This window comes from Nerophis ophidion, linkage group LG18 (assembly GCF_033978795.1).
Source record: "Nerophis ophidion isolate RoL-2023_Sa linkage group LG18, RoL_Noph_v1.0, whole genome shotgun sequence".
In the NCBI taxonomy this organism is placed as follows: Eukaryota; Metazoa; Chordata; class Actinopteri; order Syngnathiformes; family Syngnathidae; genus Nerophis; species Nerophis ophidion.
Genome location: NC_084628.1, coordinates 17,018,921 through 17,037,816, shown reverse-complemented (window position 1 = coordinate 17,037,816; position 18,896 = coordinate 17,018,921). Strand labels below are relative to the sequence as shown.

The 18,896-nt window shown below is 39.6% G+C and overlaps 1 protein-coding gene across 3 annotated transcripts in view; it reads right to left on the bottom strand.

The window, feature by feature from the left end:
* The window catches only part of LOC133536801 (prolyl 4-hydroxylase subunit alpha-3-like), a 36,444-nt gene that overhangs the window by 15,342 nt on the left and 2,206 nt on the right, over nt 1–18,896 (bottom strand). For 2 of the 3 annotated variants that reach the window (XM_061877368.1, XM_061877369.1), the window contains exons 2-7: nt 16,556–16,710; nt 16,139–16,362; nt 7,582–7,731; nt 7,469–7,520; nt 7,246–7,409; nt 6,977–7,138 (exon numbers count right to left, since the gene is read on the bottom strand). In XM_061877368.1, the coding sequence (XP_061733352.1) occupies nt 6,977–7,138; nt 7,246–7,409; nt 7,469–7,520; nt 7,582–7,731; nt 16,139–16,362; nt 16,556–16,710 (907 nt within the window). Of the gene's footprint in view, nt 1–6,976; nt 7,139–7,245; nt 7,410–7,468; nt 7,521–7,581; nt 7,732–16,138; nt 16,363–16,555; nt 16,711–16,887; nt 16,935–18,896 lie in introns of all 3 variants that reach the window. The other variant, XM_061877370.1, reaches the window with a different exon arrangement.

Genomic DNA, 18,896 nt, shown 5'->3' with positions numbered 1-18,896 from the left:
CTCTCACTGCAAATTTTTTTTTTAAACTTATTTATTTATTTATTTTTCTAGTCCTTCACTCTAAATTTCCTCATCCGCGAATCTTTCATCCTCGCTCAAATTAATGGGGAAATTGTCGCTTTCTCAGTCCCAATAGCTCTTGCTGCTGGAGGCTCACATTATAAACAATGTGAGGATGTGAGGAGCCCTACAACCAGTGATGTCACACGCACACCGTCTGCTAATTCCGGTAAAGGCAAGGCTTTTTTATTAGCGACCACAAGTTGCGAACTTTATCGTTGATGTTCTCTAATAATCCTTTCAGCAAAAATATGGCAATATCGCGAAATGATCAAGTATGACACATAGAATGGACCTGCTATCCCCGTTTAAATAAGAAAATCTAATTTCAGTAGGCCTTTAAAGCAACCCCGTCCTGCACGGAGATCCTGGTTGGAAGTTCTGTCTGGCTATACTTTCATACACACACAGAGGGAGGGAGTGGATCAGTAAGTAAAACATACAGTTAACTGTAAATATCCGCATTACTATAAGAAACAAATTCCCTTTTTAAAGTCTAAACAATGTTGGCTATGCTGACAAAAGTTTTGGGACACCTGTGTAATTCAATAATTGACTGAGGGGATGCTTTCCTTCAGTTTTTGTCATGATCCATCATGACTGTTTTGGACCTTGGTGTTATTTTTCCAGTGTCCAGCGCTCTTATGTGGGTTCCTCTTCCTGTCTGTCTGGGACTCCACTATTGCTTCTGATGCCTGTTCTCCTAACCTGTCCCTGTTTGCTAATCAGGAGGGTTTATCTTCCACTGACGCTGGTTCATTGTTGGAGTGATCGTCTTGTGCCTTCTTGTGTTGTTTTTTTTCTTGTCTTGCCTTGCTCTACATTGTTTGGCTATCTTTTGCATTTCCGACTTTGACTGCTTGTCCAACGCCAAAGTTCTTTGTTCTGGATACTCTGCTTGGTATCTTCTACTTGCACACCGCCTGCATTCTCTGCAACCTGGGATCACGCCATCGACTGCAACTATAACACTTTTATTCCTGTTTTGTATACAATGTCAAAGCAAGGTTTTATCATAGCTCATAGCAAATGGCTAATGTAAAATGAAGCGATATGTTTACGCTAGTCAAAGATCCTAATGATAATTTTTATTGTCATTAAAAATAGGTTTATCTGCGGCAGCCTGCTCTGGATACATTTAAATATCCACAGATAGATTTGGCGCTTTATGTTAGGAATTCTCCACATTTATGCGGACACTCCTACTGTATTTTTGTAGCTTTTACTTGGAAAGTGTCATTTCTGCAAACAGTTTTGCTTTTCTTACTTAGGCTTGTCCTAGGTGTGTGTGATGTTTTATTGATACACTAATTGTTCCGATCAGTTATGCTACTGTTTCCCATACTGATCATCCTTGAGTGAGTTTGGCTGATACCGATTACACGTGTTAACTAACTATTTTATGTATTTATAAAAAATATCGGAAAAATATATTTGCATCCAAATCACAATAATTTGTTACGATTCTGACTGTCAAAGGGATCAATTTCCTGGCTTAGTCACTGCACGTATACATCATACATCAGCCGCTAAGAGGAGCTTTTGAACATGGAACCTGTTTGAAAATGTTTTAATAACATTTTTGTCATTGCTTTGTGTTTTTGTTTTTTTCCCGCAATTTAGTGTTAGTCCTGAGCGCTTTTTTTTGGTTTAAATAAATGTATGTTCCAGCATGCTCTCCTTTTGGTTTAATTTCTTGTTGCTAAGTGTACTTTATATACAAGGTTTTGCCACTCAACAGAACTTTGCTCGCTATGAGCGAAAAGTTATGTTCAATGCAGTCACACTTGATGACAGTAAATTTTTGTTCGCTACTTCTTTTTGGATTTTTTGCACTGTTCTCTGTGGATTAAAAGACTCTTGCCTGCACGCTGCTTTTCCTGCCTGTCTTTCCACATCCTGAGGAACACGACCTTGCAACCTCGAGGCAGGGAAGTGCTCCGTCTGACAACCTGCATGTTAACTTTTATTTTAGCCAATTTTTCAGCCAAATACCTCAAAGTCACATAACATGGTACTTTACAAATGCTAACTGCTAATGTGCTAACTTTTTTTAGCTGTATCCCTCAGAGTCATTGATTGATTGATTGATTGATACTTTTATTAGTAGGTTGCACAGTTCAGTACATATTCCGTACAATTGACCACTAAATGGTAACACCCGAATAAGTTTTTCAACTTGTTTAAGTCGGGGTCCACGTTAATCAATTCATGGTAAGTCATAACTTGGTTCATGCCTAATTCTGTTAGCATGCGAGTGTTAGCATTTCTGTTCGGCCTTTTAACACCAAGATCGCCCCCTTAACAGCCATTAACTACCCGATCTTCCTGAAAGTTTGGTGGTTTAAATTTAAAGTTAAAGTACCACTGATAGTCACACACACACTAGGTGTGGTGAAATTATCCTCTGCAGTTGACCCATCCTCTTGTTCCACCCCCTGGGAGGTGAGGGGAGCAATGAGCAGCAGCGGTGGCCGCGCTTGGGAATTATTTTGGTGATTTAACCCCCAATTCCAACCCTTTATGCTGAGTGTCAAGCAGGGAGGTAATGAGTCCCATTTTTATAGTCTTTGTTATGACTCGGCCGGGGTTTGAACTCATGACCTACCAATCTCAGGGCGGACACTCTAACCACTGCATTTGCACTTTTAATTCCTTGTGTTGTTTTAATCCAATCTAATCCGATCCACTTTATTTGTATAGCACATTTAAACAACATAAATGTTTCCAAACTGCAGCACAACAATAGTGAAAACTATATTCAAATATCCTTAGCTCCACCAATGACTGAATAAAAAATAAAACTAATATAAAAATTAAAAAAACAACACAGAAAACACATAGGACCACACAACTCACGTAGTGTTAAAAGCCAAAGAATAAAAGTGGGTCTTAAGACGAGACTTAAAAACACTCCACTGTGGGAGCAGTTCTAACATTTAGCAGCTGGTTTAGTGATTAGCATGCATTCTTGTCAGCCCCTGCTTTCTCTTACTCGGTGTTTAACATAGTTAGCCTCGTCCTCCACTGATGTTGGTACTTGTAGGAAATGTAGTTTAATTGAGGTGATGATTATCAATTTAGGGGAGCAGCTACGCACTGTGGACATACACGGTCGGCTGTTAGCCAGGGATCGGTTTTTGTGATTGGCATTGAAAGGCATTGATCGACATCGACCGATAACACAATTTTTCCACGGAAATGAGGAAATACTGATCGGCGGTCGATCGATTGGAGCAGCTCTATTTCTGATATCATTAAAGTTGGAATGACAGTTGTGTTTATTAAGGGAATTGCATCTGACTGATCAACCAATGAGCTAAAATGGCAAACCTGCACACCCTAATTTAAGATTACAGTTTAAATAACATTGATTATATGCAAGTACATTTGCAGCCATAGTTTATACTGATATCTAAGAGGTGGAAATGTATTTCTAATTTCCTCGATTTTGCGTCCCTTATTACATACTGTATCTGCATTCATGGCCAGATGTGTAAATTTGATGATAACGTCGACTAACGCCACGAATGTACGTGCCATGCTATAGTTGCTAAAATTGGTCGCGCGTACCTCACAAATGCTGTCAAAGAGAGAGGAGCTTGAGAGAAGAAAAACATCGAACCATGTGATGCGTGGATGTGCTTGCGTGCAAACCTAAATTCAATCTAGGTCTGGATGGACTTATATTGAAAGTCACAGGAAGCGCCAAATATGGTAAGTCTTTTTCTACTTTTCAAGGGAAGGCGACAAACCAGATGGCAGATTCCAGCTGGAAAACCTTGAAAGTAATTTTTTCCCTTTTTGTTTCCCTTTTTGCGTTTTTCCTTCTTGACAAGAGTGCAGACAAGAACGTCTCTTCCTCAACTTTATTATCATCACCTCCTCATGTGCTGCAATGTGACCCACTCATTGTTTCCAATGGTTTGTTCTGGATGCTTTCATTCAACTGGAGTTTGATTAAAAGAAAAAAAAATAGCAGCAGTTCCCATGGCAACAGCATCCCAAGGGAGTGTAGTGGTTACTCTGATTCAGGGGTGCGATATTAAATCCAAAACATGTGTTTATATTTAATACAGAGCTCTAAACCAACTGTGAAATTAAAGTTTATTGAGAAAAATATGTAAAATAGGGATTTGATATAATCCTTAAGTGTTTCTCTTTTAATATACAGTATTAGGGATGGGTACATTGGTTTATGGTTTGAGTTTGTTTCAAACATGATACATCACAATTTCCAGTTTCTCTTTACAACATGTTCGAAAAGGTAGGACGAAGCAGAGCTTATCTAATCATACCTCTTTTCCATTACACAGCAATTGTTAACACTATTGTTCACTTCCTGTTTTCAATTTGTACACAGTTTACTCCATACATAATAGAACTCTAAAAATAAATAATTACATAAATAAATAATAAAAAATAAAGTAAGTTGTATTTTATACAGTGAGATGAATAAGATTATCAATGAATTCAAAATGTTTATCATGGTTCTTCTTCTTCATACTTTGTAAACACTTTAAGTTTGAACTGTTTCTTAAACTGGATCGTATTAGACTTTGTTTGATTTCTTTACTTAATCCATTCCATAAGTGTTGTACGTGCGTACAAATGTTTTAAGTTACATTTTTCTCCGAAGTTTTATTTGTCCTCTTTTTTTGAGAAGAATTGTTGTGTCTTCTTGTGTAGCAGGTAATGTTTGCTTTGTACATAAGTTTAGCAGTTTGCAAATTTACTATATTGTGTAATTTCGATATTTTTGCTTCAATTATGTATTATTCTAACTGAGGTCTTTTGTAACACAGTTAGCAACTGAAGTGTACTTTTGTAGTTATTCCCCCATAATACTACTACACAATAACTCAGATATGGTAACACTAGTGAACAGTAGAGAATATGGAGGGTTTTTTTGTCCAATACATATTTTACTTTACTCATTATTGATGTATTTCTTGCCACATTATGTTGTATATTTTAAATGAGATTTCCAGTTTATTTTATCATCAATTATTACACCCAAAAATTTGATTTATTTTACTCTTTCAATGTCTACTCCGTCTATTTGTATCTGTGTTTGGCTTTCGCTAATACTATTTTAGTTTTACTGAGATTTAAGTATAGTTTGTTTTGGTCGAACCATCTTTTTAATTTGTTGATTTCTTCTGTTTTTATTTGAACTAGCTTCTGTGTGTTCTCTCCTGAACAAAATGCATTTGTATCGTCTGCAAATAATAAAAAAAAAGTATTTCATAACTTTACAAATGTTGTTTTTGTAGAGCTTGAACAATTTTGTTCCCAGTATTGATCCCTGAGGTACGCCACAAGATTTTTTTAGCGTTGTAGATGTTTGTGTTTGCCTACCTTCACATATTGCTTAACTGAGATCCCTCTGTTTGGTCGGTAACACTATAAAACAGCTTTGAACTCTCGCCATATAATCTCAGTGTGGCTTCTGGTTACGAGGCAACCGCTTTGAATTGTTGTGGGGGTTGTTAGCTTGAGGCTAACGGCTCTTCCAATTCGCTTTATGTCAGCGAATCTGTGCCTCGCACTGTATCTAAAGCAGTTCGAAGATGCCAGCTAAGTCCCCTCAGAGAGTTGACAGGAAGTGACAAATTTTTATTTCTAGAAATGTATCTAGTTTAAGAGTCATTTACTTATTTTTGGTCACTGACTTTACATTATTGATCATAATTTTAGCGTGAAGAATTATATTTTGTCTATTGTAGTTTAGAAATGACAACACTGAGAAAATAACTGTTCAAATATGTTATTTTGTTTTTTCCCCCACATATAAAATCTTGCTTAAAGATTCTGCAACATCTCGAGGATGCTTTATTTAAGAATTGCGAGTTGAATAATGCCTATTTCAAGAATAAAATACTTATTTCTAGCTTATAAGCTTTGCTAATTTCTAGATACACACATTTTAATTTAGTTTTATCAAGTAAAATTAACTAGCTGCAAAGCCAGATCATTTCACCGGATTGAAAATGTTTATATTTCATCTGCTCTTTTTTGCGGCACCTCATTTTGATGGGTATTTAACTCGAGAAAATGTTTATTAGCTCATTTTGACGAGGAATTTATTTCGACAGAACACTAGCTGACTTCGGTCAGTACCTACAGAATAAAAGTATATTCATTAGCCAATGGGTCGGGCAATGAATCATTGTGCTCTCAAATACTGCCTAGCAACTACTCAGTGGCCTATTGGTCAGAGTGTCCGCCCCGAGATCGGAAGGTTGTGAGTTCAAACCCCGGCCGAGTCATACCAAGTACTATAAAAATGGGACCCATTACCTCCCTTCTTGGCACTCAGCATCAAGGGTTGGAATTGGGGGTTAAATCACCTAAAATTATTCCCGGGCGCAGCACCGTTGCTACCCACTGCTCCCCTCACCTACCAGGGGGTGAACAAGAGGATGGGTCAAATTTCATCACACCTAGTGTGTGTGTGTGACAATCATTGGTACTTTAACTTTAAGTGGTAAAATAATCCTGTTTATGTATATTGCTGCATCCACTAGTGAAGTAAAATGAGCTATCAGTTGAGAACTTGCATGATAGACAATAATTTATTTTTGCTGTTTGTTCATATGACGGAAAGTTGCAACGCGGTTGGTTCCAGAAAGCACTTTTATGGCATAAAAGTTCCATGAGGGAATTTAATGACAGTATTTTTAATATTGAACATGTGAAATCCCTAAACCCACAAGCTGATTCAGTTCAATTCGACTCAGAAAAGTATGTATCCATAAATCCGGTCAGGCTTTGTGTGTTCACTACAAGACGAACAAAACCAAACAAGGCCGCCAAAAATTATTACTATATTGAAGTGACCCAAAGTACTGATAAGTGGGAACAATAAAGAGACACAGGTTGAACCAAATGAATAATTAAAAAAAGTACTTACTCCCTGCTTGGCGAGGGTCTTGATGTCGTCAGACTCCGTGTCTGTGATGAAGTTGTGGTACCTGACCACGTACGGCTGCAGGCTCAGCACTTCACGTCTTACAGGCATCAGCGTCAGCGCCGGGCTCCCGTTGGTGAAGTAGTCGCAGAACAGTCTGCGGTTCTGATGATAAATGTTTTATGAGGGCAACAGTTTGACCCTGGAACAGATTATTTCTAATCTGTATTGCTAAATTGCTTGAGTCACAGTGAGTGGGAAGCAAAGTTTACCTGAGAGCTTCGGGTCTGGCACAGTCTCTCGTAAGCGTCCCTGGTTCTTAAATATTTGGATGTGGGTCTCGTCAGGCCTGGGTCACGGAGCGACGCGGGCGGCCTTGCTGTCAGTAACCTTTCGTATTTCTCAACGTTTTCCAAGACCCTTCCATTCATTGGGTCTGAAAGGTGAACAGGTGGGATTATGGAACATTGATCATGTGTTTGTGAAAGCGATTACCATGATGCAGCAACTCCTGAGACAGACACAGAGCGTGGGAGATGTTTCCCGTCTGAAACAATGAGAGACAATCAGAGGACTGTGGTACAGTTTTTACAAGTGTCCCGGCTTACTTTAAAGTGAGAGAATGCCAGGTGGTCCAGGGCGTCCTCCAGCGTGCCCTCGTTCTCGGGGCTCCACTCTCCTCCCGGGCCCCTGAAGAGCTGCACCGACTCCTCCAGCCATGGAACCGAGTGGTAGTAGTCCTCCTGCTCGTAGGCCACCTGTGTCAAGACACTCATACGTTGAGATGCTTCTATGGTTATCATCACACTTTTCCACCCTTTCCGTGGTGTTGTCACAGGAAAACCCACATCTGTAGTAAATCCTTTAAATTCAAGGGTCACGTTGATAAATTTTGTACGATAAAAATACTAAAACCATTGCAATCTAAGCCAATCAATATATGCTAAACTATCTGAACACAACATCAAAGCTGTTAGCTTTGTTTTATCAGTAACAAACCATATTTTATGTAATTTTGCCCTAAATTAAGCATTTTCAAGCATAAAAATGGTTAAAAATTCCGAAACTACTCTAGCATTGGCCTTTAGACGAGTCCAAAACAATGAGACTGCGTTGTTCAATATCGAGGCCACTGATTGGCTCGGGCTTAGGTAGCATTGCTAACATTAACATGCTAACTTTTTCAGGCAATTTTTCAGCCGAATGCCTCAGACTCATATAACTTGGTACTCGACACATGCTAATGTTAGCATGCTAACTTTTTTTTAAGCCAATTTCGCATCTGAACACCTCAAGAGTCAAAGAACTTGGTAGTTAAAAGGTGGATAATTGATGAGCCTTTTGTCTGCTTTTGTGTATTGCTGCACCATATTGGGGACATTTTAAAAGAGCAGTTGTCTGTGGCATATGGCAATATTTGACTGATGCATGTTATTCACGTGTTTATTTTTTTATTTTTTTATTTGATATATACTTGTTGTGGGTCACTTGTTTGGGAGAGAAAAAATAACATGGGTTAAGTTGTATTTATGGACTGTATATGTAAAAAATCCAATAAACAAATGTTTAAAAAAAATAAAGAGTGTCATGCCATAACTGTGGATTTTGTGCTTCCTCGATGCAAGGATGATGCGGGACGAGTCAGGCATGAATGTAAGTACATTTTTATTTGTTACTAAAAAACAAAAGGCAAAACAAAAAGCACGCTCAATGGCGGATAATAATCTATGCTAAAACGTTAACAAAAACAGCACAATGGCATGGCTAAATAAACAAAAGATGCTAACAAAGATACTCAATAAACCAAAAAACAGCACTTGGGCAAAAGAATACATGGATCTTACGTGGCGTGGTCCAAAGGTTTAGCAGCGTGGCAAGGCATGGAGGTTTGTACTAGAAATGAAAGCATGAGGCAGAATGCAAAAATCCCAGAACGATAAACAGAAAGCAAGTGACATAAATAGTGGCCGTGGTAACTAGAAACAGGTGTGAGAGGCTGATGATCGGGGCGTGACTAGGGGAAACTAATGAGTAGCTATGGTAACAAAAACAAACCAGGAAGTGAAAAGACAGAACCAAATGTCCAAAAAACCAAACCGAACATGACCAAAACAAAACATGATCCATCAATCCATTTTCTACCGCTTATTCCCTTTCGGGGTCACGGGGGGCGCTGGCGGCTATCTCAGCTACAATCGGGCGGAAGGCAGGGTACACCCTGGACAAGTCGCCACCTCATCGCAGGGCCAACACAGATAGACAGACAACATTCACACTCACATTCACACACTAGGGCCAATTTAGTGTTGCCAATCAACCTATCCCCAGGTGCATGTCTTTGGAAGTGGGAGGAAGCCGGAGTACCCGGAGGGAACCCACGCATTCACGGGGAGGACATGCAAACTCCACACAGAAAGATCCCGAGCCTGGATTTGAACCCAGGACTGCACTAACCCCTCTCCCACCGTGAAGCCCCTGATCCATAGGTGTGAAAAAGAGTCAAATAACTTGGTACTTGACACATAGGGCTGGGCGATATATCGAGTTTGTAAGATATAGCGATATATTTTTAAACACCATATGAATTAAGAAAATATCATAGTATCGATACAATTTTTTTCATGTTAAAATGACCAAACGCCGCTTATTTGTTGTGTTCCTTGTTCTCACCCTGCAATACTCCATGGGCTATTAAACCTCTCCTCTTCCCCTTCCAAGTGGCGCTTGTCATTTCCCCGCCACTGCATTGACCCACAACAACAACTCACAAGCAAATATGGAGCCTGTCTGTGCCACCACCAGTGACACCACCAGCTATGTTGCTTAACTACATCTCCCAGTAGAATGGCATTAGCTTCGCCACTTTTTAAAGTCCCAACGCATTTTTCCCCAAAGTTATATTTCTCCTCTTTTTTTGAGACAAATTGTTGTACATTCTTGGGGAGCAGGTTATAGTTTGCTAGTTTGTACATCATTTTAGCAGTTTGCATATTTACTATATTGTGGAATTTTATTATTTTTGATTCAACACATAAAGGGTTTGTATGTTCTCATGTATTAACTAATACTTTTTGTAACTTTGTTAGTGACTGAAGTGTACGAATATATTTCTATTTGATAATAAAAAGATAAATACACAAATAAAAATTATGACTGAAGGGATTAACATTGAGCGAGTTGAGCAAAGTAAATTCCTCGATGTAATAATTGATGAAAATTTTAATTGGAAGGCATATAATAAATACATTCATTTAAAATGATCAAGAAGCATTGGAGAGCTGGCAAAAGCACGACAAGAGCTAGATGAAAAATCCCTCCAGCAACTTTACTCTTCACTCACTTATCCTTACTTAAGTTAATGTGCAGAAGTTTGGGGAAATAATTATAAAACCAACATACATCCCTTAACAATCTTACAAAAACGGGCACTTAGAATTATGCATAATGTGGGGTTCAAGGAGCAGACAAATAGGTTATTTTTAAGGTCAAAACTGTTAAAATGTCCACATTTAGTAGAATATTTGGCAGGGATTATCATGTTTAAAGCAAGAAGTTATAGATTGCTTACAAATATTCAAAGCTTATTCATAGAAAGAGATGTGGTGTATAACCTCAGAAGAACGGCAAAATATAAACACACTTTAGCACTTAACACAAGGAAAAGTTTTTGTGTCTCAGTCTGTGGGGTGAAAATATGGAACAGCCTGAGTGATGAGCTCACACAGTTCAAACATTGAGCGTTTTAAGAAATTGCACAAATCTAATATTTTGTTTCGGTTTAGTGAGGTCTAGGCTCATTTTGAATATGAGAACGAATGACTTATATGACTTACTTATGATGATATATTGAGAATTGTAAGAACATCGTTCTGGGCAAACCGAGTTGTGTGGATCCAGATGAATGTGATACAATGTGGTCCAGAGGAAACTCGATATTAGTAATAGTGAACTATGTAAAAAAAGGCGAGGGTTTCAAAAAGTTTATACTTCTTCCCATTACCCATTTGAGATATGTTTAATTTAATTTAATTTTCTTAATTCAATTGCAGCTGAGCTAGGCTCCAGCTACCCCTGCGATCCCAAAAGGGACGAGCGGTAGAAAATGGATGGAATTTTATTGTATTTTTTTGTGAAATAATGATATTGCCATTGGATATATGTTTGTATATTATGTACCACATGTACGATATGGAACTGACAGTGACATACTCAATAAACAACAATCAATCAATCAAATACTTTTGTAGTTATTTCCCCATATTTCTAGACAATAACTCAGATATGGTAACACTAGTGAACAGTAAAGAATATAGAGTGTTTTTTTTTTTGTCCAATACATATTTAGCATTTTTCATTATTAATGTATTTCTTGCCACTTTATGTTGAATGTTTTTATATTAGATTTCCAGTTCATTTTGTCATCAATCATTACACCCAGAAATTTGATTTAATTTCCAATTTCAATATCTACTCTGTCTATTTGTATTTGTGTTTGACCTCCTCTTCTACTGTTACCGGATAGCATTATTCAAGTTTGACTAAAATAATGGCCATACAGTATGAAGGTACTTAGACTTAGACTAACTTTATTGATCCACAAGGGAAATTGTTCCACACAGTAGCTCAGTTACAAAGGATGGAAAGTGTAAGAATGGAAAGGATAATGCAGGTATAAAGTAGACTAAAAATGTACCATAGTAGCAATATAAAATATAACATATATATAATATCTATATTTTATATATACTGATCTATTTATTATATACTGTACTTGGAGAGCCAAGTATATTCTAATGTGGTACTTGGTGAAAAAAAAAAATAAAAAAAAAAAGGAAAAGTTTAATAACCACAGCATTTAACAAATGTAAAATAATGTTGAGAGTATATTTCTTATGATCTAAAATGGTTGCAATCTTATTGCAGCGCCATTTTTTTCCGGATATTTTTTCTCTGAAACCATACTCATGAATAAACAAGATAAAGTCAAAGACAAATGTTTTCAAATTCTCTATACACTCATTTTTCCAGCACTTTGGAAAATACTTCTTAACGCCCCGTTAAAGTACTCGTATCCATGGCTATAATATATTATGACGTTTTAGTCAATATTGTTGTTGTTGTTGATCTCAGTATTCACATGCAATTTATGATCTCTGATTTGAAACAGAATCATCTTGCCCTTGTGTGGAGCAGAAACAACAGCGCATAGCCCTGGATCCCTAATGGACTCCAAGAGTCGTAAAAGAAGGCTTTTAAGACATATGCAGGCAGTTGCTTGACTGACAACACCTCGGGCGCGAGCACGTACGTGTGCACGTGACCTCATCTTTGTCCAAACACCGTTTGCAGCATGAGAGAATGTCTTTTCCACTCGTCTCCCTGCCCTGACACATCACACCGCCGTACATCTGCGCTGGAATGCGCTGTGGCATTGTGGCTTCATGCTCCCCGTACTGCAGACTCATCTTCACGTGAAATAAGACGCTTTGGATTCCAACCAGCGGGCTGGGGAATCCAGTTGTGTTCAAGGCACTGTGAGCAGCAGACATACTGACTGTAAGGTTACTGTAATTCTGCCTAGCAACAAATGGCTGCTCCAACCTAATTAATAATAACATTGCTGCTTATGCTAACAGGTCCAATGACACCATCCATCTATCCATCCATCCATTTTCTACCGTTTATTCCCTTTTGGAGTCGCGGGGGGCGCTGGCGCCTATCTCAGCTACAATCGGGCGGAAGGCGGTGTACACCCTGGACAAGTCACCACCTCATCGCAGGGCCAACACAGATAGACAGACAACTATCAGACTCACATTCACACACTAGGGCCAATTTAGTGTTGCCAATCAATCTATCCCCAGGTGCATGTCTTTGGAAGTGGAAGGAAGCCGGAGTAACCGGAAGGAACCCACGCATTCACGGGGAGAACATGCAAACTCCACACAAAAAGATCCCGAGCCTGGGATTGAACCCAGGACTACAGGACCTTTGTATTGTGAGGCAGACGCACTAACCCCTCTTCCACCGTGAAGCAATGACACCAGTTGATACTAATTAATGACATTTACTCGTGTAAAGGTTCTACAACCACACCCTGAAACCAACAGCTACAGTAGGAATCTCCATTTACAAACGTTTCTGTTAGATCGTGCCAAATATTTCTCTGTATACGAACACTTCATTAATTCGTTGTGTCCCATGTTAGGCTTTGTCGGTCTTGAACCCTAAATGCAGAGACAATAGTAGGATTCATGCACCTGGGAAGTGCAGAGAAAACGCTTGCACGGGCAAAACCAGTCACAATAAGACACAATGATCGAGTACAGGACAGGCTGGTTAATAAAGGGGCCTGATTGGCAACATGGAAAAGGTGAGGGTGACAATGATTAAACCGGAAGAGTTGTGAAGGCAAACAGGAACAAAAATTAAAATAAAAGGTCATGAAAGGAACCTCATACACAAATAAAGTCAGATCCTGACATCATGGTGATTTCCATTTGTACCGGGAAGTTGGAATTTCCGAGTACCTGGTCGGAATTTCAACTGAACGCACCACGAGGTCTGATTTTTGACTCTCACCACCCCCGAGTTGGTTTTAGAAATGGCTGCTCTGGATGTAAACAATGATTTCAACTTCTATAAAATCAGTTTTTTGAACTTCCGATTAGTTTTCTTGGCAGTAAGTCAGCCACATACATAATGTTTTGTTTTATATTTGTATACGATAATGCCACTGTAGTGAATTGATTAACGTGGACCCCGACTTTAACAAGTTGAAAAAATTATTCGGGTGTTACCATTTAGTGGTCAATTGTACGGAATATATACTGTGCTGTGCAATCTACTAATAAAAGTCTCAATCAATCAAAAAATAGTGTAAACTGCATTTATTTGATGAGGTATATATAGTGTCTGTGTTTCTTCTTCATCCACCCCGTTTAATGTTTGCAGAGAGAGTAAATATTTTCCCATAAGTTGTTTATATTCAGTCAAAGCACGCACAAAAATAGCTTTCGTAGATGTGGCCATCTCGATTTCCGACATCGTCAATGTAACGCTCACAACTCGGATATGACATCATTCCCAGCTCCGACTTCCCAGGTAAATGAAAAGCAGCATTAAGTTAACAGCAGCCATTTTGTATTTGCTCTTAATGAACAGATTGAGGAAGGTGACTTCTGTCACATAGGGGGAGTCACAGCTCACTGCAAGGTTTGTTCTCCCGGGATGCAAAACTTGACAACTCCGGACGAAAGCGGGAAGGTAGGACTTGATTTATTCTTCATAAATCATCCAACAACCAAGATACAGGCAAAACAACAAAAAGGCAAGTGTGCCTAACAAACGGGAAGCTAAGACTTAGCATAGGCTAGGGAACAGACAAATCTTACTTGACATGAGCGTGAAGCAAACAATGAAGCCACCTCGAGTTTGGCGAGCAATGTGAATAAATAGCTCTCTGATTAGTGCTCAACAGCAGGTGAATGTGCCAAACACTAATCAGAGGCAGGTGAAACCAAATAGTAACCATGGTAACCAAAACAAACACCCAATGTGCACAAAGCAGGAACTAATGGAGTCCAAATCTAACAGAACATAACTAAACAAAACATGAGCCAGACCACGGATCATGACAACTTCCTCAATAAAATAGAACCTAAATGAAAAATGTTTTGACACCCCTGACACAAAGTGTTTATGCCAAGGGCTACTGTATACACTGACATACAGCAGGGCGGGGATTCATTTGCCCCATTCGTCGCAGTTTACATGACACATGAAACGTGACAAATTTGAGGTGTGCACCATCCACTTTTTAATGTGGCAGGAGAGTGTGTTAGAGAATATCTCAAAGGTGTGCTGCATTACCATTTACAATCCTCATGAAAGACATGAGGATGGATTTTAATTTTTTTTAATGCAATAAGTAACCCTCCAAATACCGATATATAAATACTCCATTTACATTTTGTGACATGAATATTAACCAATTATTAGTGATATCAATCCTATTATCACCTGGATAGTAGAAGGATCCCCCAAGGGAATAAGCGGTAGAAATGGATGGATAGTAGCAGGGTGAGGACGTATTCCAATAAGTTGGTACACTGGGAAAGCCAATTTCATCCCAGAAATGGTAAGAACGACACGAAAGGACGCTTGGTTCCACCGACCTTTTCTTTACAAAAAATATGGGTCGTTCTTCATCTAAATGGGAACATATGAACATCCTAGGCAGTCGGCATCGTAATGACAGTAAACCTTGTATTGTAAGTGATATTTTATTATGCTTGTCGGCTCTCATGAATTCTGCAGTGAGTAATAACCAGTGATGGAGTTGAAAAACCTCATCTGGCTCTTTTCGAGAGCCAGCAGTAAAGTAAAGTAAAGCCGCTGCTCCTCTACATCGAGAGGAGCCAGATGAGGTGGTTCGGGCATCTGGTCAGGATGCCACCCGAACGCAACCCTAGGGAGGTGTTTAGGGCACGTCCAACCGGTAGGAGGCCACGGGGAAGACCCAGGACACGTTGGGAAGACTATGTCTCCTGGCTGGCCTGGGAACGCCTTGGGATCCCCCGAGAAGAGCTGGACGAAGTGGCTGGGGAGAGGAAAGTCTGGGCTTCCCTGCTTAGGCTGCTGCCCCCGCGACCCGACCTCGGATAAGCGGAGGAAGATGGATGTATGGATGGAGTTGAAAAAAAATCCAACTGCGTTTTTGAAATTATTGAGCCGCTTTTGCTTAAAATTAGCAAAATATGTAGATATTAAATGTTATTATAGTATATAATATATATATATATATCTTTAAAGCATGTTTATAAAACCTTAATAGACGTTTTTGGATGTTTTTTAACGGCTTTATAGGCTGCTATGGGCTCCATTTTTATCCGACTTTATTTACGAATTGGAATGCATTAAAAAATACATCCGTCGTCATGTCTTTTTTACTGATTGACAACCATACGCAAAATTCCCCAAAAAAGTGCAGTTCCCTATTAAAATGTGTTTCGTGGCAATTCCAACTTTGACCACAGCATCAGTTGCTATATAGAGTGGCAGTTTCCATTGCAAAATGATTGACCCAACCTCTTCCTCTCACGCGAGATCCGTATGAGTCCCTCCCCTGTTGTAGTGCATAATGTAACAACTGTAATAATGTACCTTTCCAACCAAGAAGCAGTCATCACCAGACAGCGACACAGACACAGACGGTTTGTAAACGTCCACCAGTTTTCCGTCCGCCACTCTCCGGAAGCGACCACTCGCCAGGCTGGCCACGTGGAGCGCGTACACATCCTGCAACCTCATCAGGCCCCTGGCGGCCCCCCGCAGGTCCTCCAGTTTGGGCAAGTTGGCCTCTTCTTCCTCGTAACTGGACCTGAGGGCTGGATGTGGGTCAGAGGACAGAGGGGTGGGGGGGCTGAGTCATCATCACCAGATGTGTGCGTGTGTGTTGAAAACATTTATAAAATAGAAAAATAATAATGAAAATAAAATTAAATATATATAGATAACACTATTACTATTACTAATAATAATATACATATATTGTTTCAAAAACCATGTTTGTTTGTTTACCTTGTGCGTTCTCTGAGGCTTCATGGCTGTAAACCACATTGAGCCACTCGGAATGTAGACGTTTGATGAGGGTGAACGCCACCAGTGGGTTGGCCATGGCGTTTGGCGAGCCTCTGTAGGTGTCACTGTGCAGGTGCGACACCTTGGAATAAAACCTGCAATATAGAATTAACCCTTTATTAGGCACAACAGCACAATCCAATTTAGATGTTTCCAACATGAACGACCATTAAAGCTACTTTGACAAAATGGCAACATTTGATTTTACTCTCCTTTGTCTTGTGAAAAAGAAGCTTATGTTTCTGAGTTGAACAGTGGGAGAGTTTATGCACATTTTACTCCGGGCAAGGTGGCGAGCTTCACGTTGAAGACCCCCAAACTAATGTACAAGAACACAAGACATCGGTTTACTTCAGGAAAATGCATGCAAAAGACATTCGTAATGAAATGCTGTTTCAGGTTGGTCATTAGTAAAAACAGATTTTACTCTGATTGTCAATGGAAAATTGTCCAGCAACCCATTTTGTGACTTAAAGGCCTACTGAAACCCACTACTACCAACCACGCAGTCTGATAGCTTATATATCAATGATGAAATATTAACATTGCAACACATGCCAATACGGCCTTTTTAGTTTACTAAATTGCAATTTTAAATTTCCCGCGAAGTGTCGTGTTGAAAACATCGCGGTATGATGACGCGTATGATGACTCGGGCGTTTGACGTCTCGGGTTGTTGCGGACATTATCTTCCAGCCCGATCCAAGATATAAGTAGTCTGCTTTAATTGCATAATCACACAGTATTCTGGACATCTGTGTTGCTGAATCTTTTGCAATTTGTTCAATAAATAATGGAGAAGTCAAAGTAGAAAGATGGAGGTGGGAAGCTATTAGCCTTTAGCCACACAAACACAGCCGGTGTTTCCTTGTTTAAACTTCCCGAAGGTGAAGCTTTACTATGGAACAGAGCGGTCAAGTGAACATGGATCCCGACCACATGTCAACCGGCAGTTTTCGGTGAGAAAATTGTGGTAGTAAGTCGGCTCTTACCGGAGACATCGGCGGAGCCTGCGTCCTGCTGCAGCTGCGTGACTTCCCTCAGAGACACTGGCGGTCAACACACCCGTGGCCACACCCCTCCGACTTACATGGTACCATATAATCTCACTAAAACACTAGCAACACAATAGGCAGATAAGGGATTTTCCAGAATTATCCTAGTAAATGTGTCTAAAAACATCTGAATCGCTCCCACTGCAATCGCCTTTTTTTCCTTCTAGTGCTTCACTCTAACTTTCCTCATCCACAAATCTTTCATTCTCGCTCAAATTAATGGGGAAATCGTCGCTTCCTCGGTCCGAATCTCTCTTGTTGCTGGTGGCTATGTGAGGCTGTGAGGAGCCCTACAACCCGTGACGTCACTCGCACATCGTTTGCTACTTCCGGTAAAGGCAAGGCTTTTTCATTAGCGACCAAAAGTTGCTAACTTTATCGTCGATGTTCTCTAATAAATCCTTTCAGCAAAAATATGGCAATATCGCGAAATGATCAAGTATGACACATAGAATGGACCTGCTATCCCCGTTTGAATAAGAAAATCTCATTTCAGTAGGCCTTTAAAACCCTGACATCCAATACAAGAGCTGTTTCCAAAAATCTGCCTTTAGAAACAATAACACTCACTTTGAATTGTAATACCACAACATGTAGAAGAATACAACTAATTACTTTTTTTTTTAAAGTACTGTAGGGCCAAGGATCCCCAAACTGACGGAGCGATGGAGCGGGAACCACTACCGATATAAGATTTTCTGAAGGTACTTTGTTATTGTAAAACAATAAGGCATAGAAATAATACAATCATTCGTTAGCTGGCAACTAGCTCTTTAATGGCTAGCCAACAACTAGTTTGCTAATGGCTAGGTAACAACTAGGTTGCTAATCGGTAGCTGGAAACTAACAAGCTTATCAGTAGCTGTGAACTAGTTTACTAATAATTAGCCCACAACTAACATGCTAATTGCTAGGTAACAACTAGCATGTTCACCAATAGCTGGTTAAAAGTTAACTGGGAACTTACACGCAAATCACTAGCTGGTAACTAGTTTGTTAATCACTGGCTGCCAACTATCATGGTAATAGCTAGCTAACACCTAGTTTGCTAATCGCTGGCTGGCAACTAGCTTGTGAATCGCTAGTTGACGCCTAGCTGGGTAAAAGTTAACTGGGAATTAATCACTAGGAAACAATTAGTTTGCTAATTCCTAGGTCACAACTAGCACGCTAATTGATCGCTGGCAACTAACACGCTAATCACTGGCTGGCACCTAGCCTGCTAA